This window comes from Halyomorpha halys, unplaced genomic scaffold (genome assembly GCF_000696795.3).
Source record: "Halyomorpha halys isolate HHAL.00 unplaced genomic scaffold, Hhal_1.1 Scaffold22.1, whole genome shotgun sequence".
Taxonomy (NCBI): Eukaryota; Metazoa; Arthropoda; class Insecta; order Hemiptera; family Pentatomidae; genus Halyomorpha; species Halyomorpha halys.
In genome coordinates, this window is record NW_027104816.1 from 306,909 (window position 1) to 318,178 (window position 11,270).

The following is an 11,270-nucleotide window of genomic DNA, read 5'->3' on the forward strand; positions in this document are numbered from 1 at the left end:
GAAGATAAACATCATAAACTACTTTATAGCTCATTAAACTAGCTTTAATTTGAGGCTAATATACATCTGTACGTCAAATGGTTCTTGAGATATAAAATTTTCAAAATAAATTCACTAACTACTGATCTTTTACGTCCCATACAACATTTTTATGAAATGTCGCTTTTTAAAAAGCTATATCTCGAAAACTAACGTAAATTTACTCTTCTTTAAATGACGTTCTCTTAGGTTTTCTTGTGTTGTTCCTACTTTTTTAAGATATAGAGCTCCGAATGAAAAAAATTGTTTTTTTAAGGTTTTGAAACAGCCGCCATTTTTTATTCCCCCTACCTATACTTGGCAGACTCATCAATTTTGGCTATTAATTATACATAGTTTTCATTAAAGTAATCAAAAATTGGGGTGAGATAACTGCCTTTTTTCTCCTCTTGGGCTCTTGTACTAAAGGGTCTTCTTGATTGAATCAGTCCAGGTTTTTAATTATGACTGTCATTCCATTTGAAGGTGTTATATACTTCATTACTATATTCAGTTTGGCGTTGATGACCGATGGGTTTTAAGCCTTAATTTCTTAATAAACAAACAAACAAACTATATTCATTAATAATATAATATTTATTAAATCTTAAATCACTTTATTATGTATCATGTATCAACGATAGCCTAATGGTATATAATAATTTATAAAAATATAATAGTAAAATAAAAATAAAATTATGAAATCTGATTATTCAAAATTTTCTGCGCAATTTATCTATCTTAACCTTACAATCTGAATGGATTTTTACTGTCATTCTGATTGACATTCCGTGTAAAGGTCCCTTTATGGAATGAGTTGTAATCAATAATATCAAATCGCCTTTTTAAACATAGCTCCCTTTTTTTTAGAAATTAATATAGAGTTTTCTGATTTCAGAACCGAGTACAAGCGAAGGCAACCAGTTGGGCTCTCAAGAGGAGGCTTCCAGCAAAGTGGAAAGTTATGCAGGAAGCAGGTACATTGTTGGACCAATGGTTGTGAGGGTGAAGCCCGACGGGAGTCCAGTACCACAAGACGAACCTCTCCCTAAAGACGAGGACGCAGAGGAGTATCAACAGATGAGATCCAAACCCATCCCGTCCATCGCCGAGATCTCTGCAAGGCACGTTTCCAGCAGCATTTCCACGAGGAGAGCCAGGCACAGCGACAACCACAGCGACAATCACAATTGAACTCAGCGACTGACCTGTACAGAGTCCATTCTCTCCCTGGATCAAAAATCAAATACTTTATTTATAATCCTGTAATAACTGATAGCATTTTTGATCATTTCGAAAATGCACACCAGTTGGAAAATGTGTTTTCCCAGAGTAAACTGTATCACAAAGGTTGAACATGTTGGGTCAAATTTTAAATTATTAATATTATATAATTCCATGGCCCAGTTTCAATGATTTAAATGCATTCTGATAAAAGTTATTTTTATCAAACAATCTATAATATGCATTAAAAAAAAACAAACATTTCAACTTTAAAAAACCAAAGTTTATTAAAAAAGTTTTTGCTACAACTACTTTCAAAACTTGAATACAATGAATGTATTTAAAGTTTTAAGAAATTAATAGTGCGCACGAAATGAAATATTCTTGTTTGAAATTATCTTGCCAAAATCATAAAAGAGAAATTTGGTAAATGAAAACAATAGTGATATTTTAAAAAATAGAAAATTTCCCATAAGCTAACTAATAGAAATTAATTTTTTTCATTATATGAACTAAACTTTTTAAAAATTATAATTGTCTAAAGGTCAAAAACATAAAATTAAAATACAATGTTTGAGATATATATATTTATTGTATTATTAGAATTTTTGGGAACACTGTATCCACCTCTTCAGCATAATATAATTCAATGTTTTTTTTTTTGTTTTTATAAACCAGCATGTCTACAATTTTAAACAATTTATGGTAATAAATAGAGAAAAATATTGATAACTAAAAACTTTAAATTATATTTAACTTACTGAATAATTTAAAATGATCTGCATCTTAATAAATTTTAATTTTTATAATAAATTAATTAATTAATGATAGAATTCCAGATATCAGCAATGAACTTTACCTCCCCTCCCCCCTCCACTAACAACAATAGAATAAATATATGTACTAAAAACATTGAATTTTAATTCTAAGTTTTTGACATTTAGGCAGTTATATTTTTCTTTTAAATAAACCATTTTTCTATATTAATTTATACAATCATAAAAAGATCAGTAATTGTTGTTATTGACGATAGCTATCTAAACAATATTGTTCAAACAGATCTTACAGTTGCGAATTAGTATTTATTTTTAGTACAGCAATTGATCTGATTAATAATTTTCTAATGGACAATATTAATTTCTATTCCTGATCTGATGAAAATTCAACTATCAAAATTCTAAGCTTTCTACTGTAAAAAAAATCAAACACAAACTTGCGTTAATAAGAACTATGTGAAAATATTCAATTTTTATTAAATATTTAAATGAATGTAAACATTTTGTATATATTAAAATATTGTAAATATTTATTTAGTATATAGGTTAACTTTATTTTTATTATTTATGTGATAGATTTCTGAAATAATATATTTAAAAAGATTTTCTATTTAAAAAAAAAAATAATTTGATCATTTAGATATTGATGTTTTTTTTCAATTGAATAATGAAAATATGTCTGAAAGTACAATTTAAAAAAATTGAATGATGTTATTTATGTAATGTATTCCATTTAGTTTTAAGATTATTTAATGAAAGCTGTATAAGTTGCTTCTAAATAAAACTTCAAAGCTTTATCCACAAATGGATTTTATTTTATCACCTTTCAATCTCCAACAGTTATAATTAAATACAGATATAAAAATCAGAAAATAGCACACATTCATCCACGTCTATAGTTCCTAATTTGTATTTAATTATAACTGTTGGAGATTGAAAGGTGGCATAAATCTACTCTCCTTCAAAGCAAAAGTCCATAGGAATGTCCGCCAGCGATTGGCTCATACCCTTCTCCCACTCCTCTGCCACACCCCATCATAAGGCCCCGCATTTTAGGCTTCACTTTTCCAGGATATTTATAACACAAATTTATTTACATTGGCGAGGATAGTAACTATTTCAATGTTAAATTTAAAAAAATAATATAAATAACTTGTCTTGTGATTTTTATTTCTAAGACCTCTGAAATCCCCCAATATGTTAAAAAACCAAAAAGTTGAAATTAATCAATTTCCAAGTAATAATAAAATCGATGCTACTTTCAATCTTAGCACCTCCAAAAACATATAAGGCAACCCTGTGTCTTAAAAAACTGAAAAGTTTAAACAAATCTATTTACATTAGTAAATAGCTAAATTATATAAAGAAAAGATAAATTGTTTTAATCCGTTATAACATTAAAAAAATTTACATATCTATTTACTCTTTTAGGTGTTAAATATTTATTTCAAATGTTTTTGAGGAAAAAAATAATAGGCAGTACACCATTTGTTCTAGGAACCCATTCAGAAAATTTATAAATCCATGAACTTAACAGACTGTCAATGGTCCATAAGGAATACAACTGTTCTAATACCCATTTATTGTTAGTAAAATAAATAAAAATTCCTTAAAACTTTTAAATTCCTTAAATTTGTAATACCAAATACATGTTTTATATTTTTAGAAATGTATTTATAACTCTAATACATGTTGAACATATTTGAACTTAATAATATTGAAACTAAACTCTACATTAAAATTATTTACAATGTTTATTAATGTTGAAAAATATTTACATCCTTATTTCTCAATTGATAATTAAAAACCTCCAGGATAGAGAAAAAAAATTAAAATTGAAAAATAAAAATACAAACCCATATTGAATAATATGGGCACTCTGCCAACATCCAATGACCTGGGTTCGAATCTAGCTGTAATAGAGAATTAATTGTTCTGTATTGTAGCCATGAGTCAACTCTGTGGGTTTGGGAGCCCTCCAGAGTCCACCCAACCTTATAGAGTGGGTAATATTACTAAGATCTAAGAAGTTATTTTCTCTCTAATTGATGTCACTTTTTTAGATGATAGTGAAATATTATCTTGCCCACAAATCTGATAAGAAAAAAAAGACATAGAATAATATTCTTGAATTTTGTTTAATAGAGTGAGAGAATTAAAATGATATAATAATTACAACTTTTAATGCTGTAACTGCATCAAGGTACACTATCCCGGTTTCAGGAGTAAAAATGACGATTGTTACACAATCACTAGTACAGGTGCTGTAATATCTTTTCTGTATCAACGAGATCGGTGGTAAGAGAGCCTAAACATATTTTTCTAGCCTTTCTGCCATCCATTAGATCCAAATAAAACTATTTGAAAAATTTAATTTACGTATGTGCTTCTGGTACATGTTTACCAGTGACCTCAAAGGGTTAATTAATTAATAATTAATGAATAATGTTTGTGATCCGTCTTTGCTCTTTGAAGTGAAGCATGTCTCTGTATACCGCTCTGAAACTGTTGGAGCCTCTCGGCCGTTGAAGGTGCTATGTTGGTCAGCATAGGTGCTCCGTAGAGTAGGGCTGGCCTCAGCACACTTTTATAGAACATTAATTTGAGGCAGATAGAAAGATTAGAACTTAGCAGGTGATAAAGCCTGTAAGACTTGATCTTGACCTGCTTGATCTTCTTATTACAGTGGCAAGCTAGCGTCAGGTGTCTCTCAAGGGTGACACCCATATATACTATGCTGCCAGCTGGTTCATTCTCGTACCCTGCCACCTTATAAACTTTAGGGAGAGAACGCTTGATCTTCTGGATTATTAGATTTTGAGTAAAATCAATATGTATGTAATTAGTAAATTGTTTGATATGAGATGAAATGTTCAAATTCTTGAAATATACAGATGTGTATATATATGTGTGTTTTTTTAGGTTAATAACCATTTTATAAAATTTAAATGAGACTGTTAAGACATTAATTTGATATCTGTTTTTATTTTTAAAGATTATATGACATGGGCAATTAGCCTGCTAAAGGAAGACATTTTTAAAATTAATTGTGACTAATCAATAATTACGGTATGTTCAAAAATATTGGTATTATTTGAGGAAGTAGTATGGTAATAATGTGAAAACGATCTTTAGGTTGTCCTTCCTCTTGAAAATGGCCTCAGGACCAAAACGTTGGAGGATTAAAATAAATTGTTGAGAGTAAATTGGATCGTTGTAGTTAAATTTAAATTAATTATTAATTAAAATTTTTAAAATTCATGTTTTATTTATTCTTCATTCAAAGCTTGAAATAATTGCTAATATAATTGCGATTTCAATATCAAAAATGTAATATAGAACTGTAATTAAAAATAATTGAATTGAAAATGGAGATCATGCTGATCTTTTTGGGTTAAATCCACATTCAAATAGTGATATTTTTAAAGTCTTTTTTAGTTGTTTTTGAGATATTATATTATTATTATTATTATTAACAGCTACTATTACAAAGATGGGCAAAAATTAGATATAGTTGAAACCAATAGCTAAAATTGCCATGGTTACGACCCTTATTCATGAATGAACCATTGATAAATAAATAATTATATCATGACAATTTTAATGAAACTAACTCAAACCTACGCAAGTTTAGCAATGTTATATCCTATTCTAAATAGAAAATCCAAATTAAAACCAGAAACTACTGTTGTTATTTCTATAAAAGTTCTCAGGGCAATGCTGTGAAATCTGGGGAGTGGTATCCTTTACAAAAAGGAAAAAATTACAATCTTTTCAAAATAAAGTCCTCAGAATCACAGTGGATGCTCCTTGGTTTGTAAGAAGTAATCATTTGAATTAGGAATCGTAAATGGAGTCAATGGAGGGTTATAACAAAAAACGATTCATGATTCAATTCCACTCCCACTTACCGACAGTAAAAGAAGCAGTGACCTACAACTTGGGAAACCCAACCTCAACCCAAAGACTGAAGCCTAGGCTGCTGCAGGACATCGTGTTATAAATTCTATAGTTATCAATTCTATTATTTGCATAACTTCTAATTTATTTATATTCTCTTCGTCCTTTTTCCAAATTAACTTGTTTTAATTTTTTTCCCATTAGAGGGCAATTGTTTGTTTTGTTAATTCTACAAATATCATTATTTTTTGTTACTAATTTTTCTTTCCTCTTTTATTAAGAAGCATTATTGTTATATATATATATTTTTTTTTTTAAATTATAATGTAGCATCTAGTTAGGAGTGTCTTTTATATAAGACTATACCCCACCCCATAATCAATTGTTATATCAACCATGTCGATCCTACCATCAACCGCATCGACCCACCTAGTCGATCTGGTATTAAATAAAAAAAAAAAAAATACAATTTTAGCTATTAGTTCAACAATAGCTAATTTTTTCCCAACTCTGTACTATTACTGAGTACAGCAATAGTGAGTAGTGAGTAATAGTGAAAAGTAGCTCACTCGCTTGTAATGTAATCATTAGTCTGTTCAGTCTTTTGTATTATAATCGCTAGTCGGTTCAGTCTTATATGTTGTAGCCACTAGTTGGTTCAGTCTTTTGTATTGTAACCACTTTCCAATAAAGTATTTTTGTAATGACTAGTCGGTTCAGTCATTATTACCAGTAGAATAAGTCACAATATTTATTGTATAAATTAGAAAATTCCCTGATGTTCCTTACTAAGCATCATGTATAGATACAATTCCTGATCCTAATAAAAAATATTATCCTGTATCTTATTTATTCAAAATACACATATACTGAAAGGTTACTAATGAAGTAAGTATAATCAACAAAATATATAAGTTTTATTATACAACAATAAAATAAAATTTAAAACCCACAGGGCATAAAAATAAAATATTCTTCTAGAGTTCATGAATTTACACATGTTAATATTTGATTTATAGTATTCTATAAAGAAATGTTTTATCTCACAATTATATTAATTAAAAAAAGAAAAATATACGGAGATCAAAAAATACAAAAATCTTTGTTTGTTTTTAACATAAACTATAATGTCAAATACATAATTTATTTACAAACTTTATACATCACCTATTTACAAATTAAATTTACAATCTGTATGTCTAAGGAACAGGCAATTCATCATTCCATAAATAATGATTCGTTTTAATATTATCTTACCCTGAGGAACACAATAGAAAAATAGAAAACAGGCAATGTTTGTAGCTTAGAAACCAGTTTATGTTTATCATTTCTAGCCATTCCATACTAACATCTTTTTCAGCTGTAAGGATCAGAACCATAGCGCACCGTCGTCATCAGGTTCGGACGGAAGCTCGTGGTGTTGCGGCTCATTCTTTATCTGGATCATTTCCTGTTTTACATCCATGTGCATTTCATCTTCCGATTCACTAACGGCAAGATCTTCCTCAACTCGTGTCCCTTCCCCGGTCCTCTTCAGACCACCCAAGAAGTCAGATGGATCATAGTTAGGATCGACGTCCATACTTTCACTTTCTTCCATAGCAGCATCTATTGTAGAAATAAATAAACATTTCAGAAAAGTACAAGAACAAAAGCAAATTTTAACATTAATCTCTACAATAGCTGAGGATGGCTATCTTTAAGAACAAAATCCTAATCTTTGAACTGATCTCAACCAAATATTCTAACGCGTAAATAGCATATTATACTAAGAAGGTAATTAAAACAAGTTTACACACTATGTACCCTGTGCTTTTTGAGGTCACATTGATACTTAGTTTTAGCCACCTTTTAATGTTGCTTGATTCAACTAATTTTTTTTTTCAAGAACTGCCCTACTCGCTAGGTCAGTAAGGGCTGGTTGTACCAATCTCCGGTAAAACTAAGATTTGTCCAGGAGTTAAGTAAAACTCTGGTAACTTAGCAATCTGTTTCTGGTCTGCATTTTTGTTAATCGGTTATCAACTGCCTAACACTGCAATTCCTATTGCTAATATTAGAAATTGTGGGTAAAATAAAATTGATTCAACAGCCACTTTTGACAATCGAAATCACTGAAAACATTTTCGATCCGACTACTGTAAAAAATAATTTGGTCGAGAATGAAATACTTTTTTTTTTTTGTTATTGCCTGAACAACTAATTATTTGAGTCCTCGTCATCTGCCAAATTATCTACCTTAATCAAATCCATGTTATTGAATTTGGAAAATAGTTTCCGCAACATAACAGATCCAAATGGAACCATGAAAGGTTCCCTGTATGGTTGCCTCCTTAAACATAAATTTGCTCTAAATCTCGCTTAATGGCTATCATCGGCCGGTAAAGTTTACTACACAATTTGATGGTTAACTTTTGTTTTGCAATGGATAATTATTGATTTTACCAGAGATTTAATAAATCATAGTTTATGCTGTAACAGTGCAACTGCCCCTAAATGTTTTAAAGGTAAGCCAAACCTGGGCCTAATGGCCTATGGGATTTTGGGGGAGAGCATGATAGGGAAGAATTCCCTTTATATTATTTCTCCTTGAGGGATTTTAACCTTGTCCACCAATTACCAGTTTTAACCACTTTTTCAATACTAGTCGATTTAACTAATTTTTTTTTTCAAACAGGATTTTTTACATGTCTGGATTAAGTTATTTACATAAGAAATTGGTTCCTAGCAAAATTGAAGTGTTCTTTGGATATTTTGAATTTTTTTTCTGGTATACTAAAAAAAAAAAAGAATACAAACAATAAAGCTCAGTAATTTTTTAATAGGAAAGAATCTAAAATATGAATTTTTATTTAGTTCATTCATTTTGAAACAGCAAAGTTTATGTAATTAAATAATTTTTGTTGTTAACTTGAAAAAAAAAATTGTAGTCAGATGCTTACATTCTAATAAAAACAAAAACATATTTAACAATAAATAAATATCTATTAATAATAAAATTTATATAAAATAAAAATAATACTAATATATATATATATATATAAGTTCAGTTTGGTTATGTGGTTGAATCAAGGCTAGGGTCCTTGGGTCATGTGTTTCATTGAAACAAATAATAAATAAAATTCCCTACTTTTTCCCAGTGATCATAACCATCCTTGAATTTTTCCCTCCTCTAATTTAAATAATAAATCATAACTAAATAATTTAATATACCTGGTACTGGCTCTGTGTAATATGTCAACTGGTTGCCCAACTGGACCATGGCTTCTGCAACCTGCTGGCTGTCATCGTCGGGACCTCCCTCATAACCAGCAACCTCTTCCAGTTCTTCGTCTTCTTCTGAAGAAAACTGAAGATCTGTAAAACCAACAACTCATTAGTACAACTATCTTTATCTAAAAAAAGATAAAATATAAAAATCAAAATGTTTATTTATAAGTGTACAAACCCTCCTCCAAAACTCCTCCCTCGACAGCTTCTTTTTTGATTTTCCTCATTTCCCTACCAGTTGGTGTTTCAACTTCAATGAATTCAAATTCCTCATTGATGGTAGAATTCTAAAAAAAAAAAATTAATTACTTTATAAATGAAATTTATTTAAGGTGAAAGTAAATTTGTAAAATTTAAAGGCAAAATTATTTCACCAATGTTAATTAATAAACAACATATTCTACATTATGGCTTACACGCCATCCTCAGAAATGAAAATTTCAGAGGCACATTCTAATACAAGCTCATAGACTCCAACTTCCAAGATAGAGAAGGTTATAAATTTTTATAACCTTCATTGGCTTTTTATAACCTAATCTACCTTGGAAGTTTGAGCTGATGAGTTTGTATTAGAAAGCGTAACTGAAATTTTTGTTCCTAAGGATGGTGTGTTAACTGAAACATAGACAATTTTCTTTTTAAATTAAAATCGACAAAATAATTTTGAATTATTCATTTCTGTAAAAAACAAGTAAATATTTTCTTCAAAAACTAAACACTTATTTTAATGCAATGCCACCACAAGTAAATTCCAAAGAAATTCTCTCACCACATAGTAATCTCTTTTCAAAACTGTTATTGACTATTGAGGGAAAGGCTAGTATTAACTATTTTCTCTAACACTGGCATAACCTCATATTTTAATATAGAAGGTTGAAACTATTTGGATAATTTTGTTATTATTAATAAAACTAGAAGTCTCGAACAAGATAATAAAAATATAAATTAACTACTATTTTGTTAATCAATTTTGTCATGATAATTCATATTTACTGACTTTACATCCATCCATTTTTTCCGTAGTGAACAAAATCAAACCAACACTGTTCTAAGCAAATTGAATGATAAAATTTGAAAATAGTAAATTAAACAATGAAATATTATATTGTTTATACTAGAAAATTCTTATAAATTCTTATAAAGTTCCCTTAATTCACATTTGTAACATTAACGTATAGTACATTTTTCAAATAAATATGACTACCAATTCATTTTTTTCCTCAAATTTTAATCTCCAAATTACTTAAATAAACCAATACATTAAAAAAAATAAAAAATCACCATATCTCCTTCTTGTCCCTCTTCGTCGTGCTGCCAAGGACCAAGAGAGTCCATCTCGGCTTGTTCAAGAGCTCTCTCCTGAGCGAGGCTAATACTGTGTTCCAACTGAGTCAAGTGTTCATCGTACTGAAAGATTAATAGGTTAACAGTACAATTATGGAAAAAGTAATAAATACAGTAAAAAATCAATAAGTCAAAGAATTTTCAAGAATTCTCTAAGTTCATAACACAATCTCGTTAAGGAAATTATAACACCCAAAATACTTAGAGTGAATCTTGCCTCCCCATCTTGCTCCCCATATCCTAGTTCCTCTTCTCTTGAAAATATTTACTAATAACGAAAAGAGCATTCTTTGATAAAATTTAATTATATCGAGCAACATTTTATAGTTAGTTGCCAAGACTAGGAATCGGCTTGGAGTTTATGGGAAATCATTTTCAAGTTATTCAGTGTTCTATGAGGTAGTTATCAAGTATCAAAAATTGTAAACAAATTTTCTTACTTCATTTACAACAGTAGTTTCCACTAGTGGTGGTCATTTCTGCTATTTTTCCCTAATATTAATGTTCTTAAGAACTGTTGAAAAAAAAAAAAAGAAAGCTTACAAAACAAAAGAATAAAATGAGTCAGAGAATACCATCCTATTAGTTTTTGTTCCCGTTTATTTAATAGTTGGTAAAAGCAACCGATATGAAAACAACAAAACGTTTCATGAATTACTCGGAAATTCGTCGATTTCAAAATATAGTATTTTTTAATTTACTTCTATAATTTTTTTTTTAATAATTTTTTTTATTTTT

At 29.2% G+C, this 11,270-nt stretch overlaps 2 protein-coding genes across 3 annotated transcripts in view; one reads left to right on the top strand and one right to left on the bottom strand.

The window, feature by feature from the left end:
• Positions 1 to 1,245, top strand: part of Reg-5 (Rhythmically expressed gene 5) — a 304,609-nt gene extending 303,364 nt beyond the window's left edge. The window contains exon 5 of the mRNA XM_014422890.3: positions 917 to 1,245. Coding sequence (XP_014278376.1) covers positions 917 to 1,212 — 296 coding nt within the window. The 3' untranslated portion in view covers positions 1,213 to 1,245. The remainder of the gene's footprint in view (positions 1 to 916) is intronic.
• Positions 1,246 to 6,816: 5,571 nt separating this feature from the next.
• The window catches only part of Taf1 (TATA-box binding protein associated factor 1), a 42,691-nt gene continuing 38,237 nt past the window's right edge, over positions 6,817 to 11,270 (bottom strand). For both annotated transcript variants that reach the window (XM_014422847.2, XM_014422854.2), the window contains exons 25-28: positions 10,470 to 10,595; positions 9,367 to 9,475; positions 9,132 to 9,275; positions 6,817 to 7,526 (exon numbers count right to left, since the gene is read on the bottom strand). In XM_014422847.2, the coding sequence (XP_014278333.1) occupies positions 7,288 to 7,526; positions 9,132 to 9,275; positions 9,367 to 9,475; positions 10,470 to 10,595 (618 nt within the window). In that variant the 3' untranslated portion in view covers positions 6,817 to 7,287. The remainder of the gene's footprint in view (positions 7,527 to 9,131; positions 9,276 to 9,366; positions 9,476 to 10,469; positions 10,596 to 11,270) is intronic.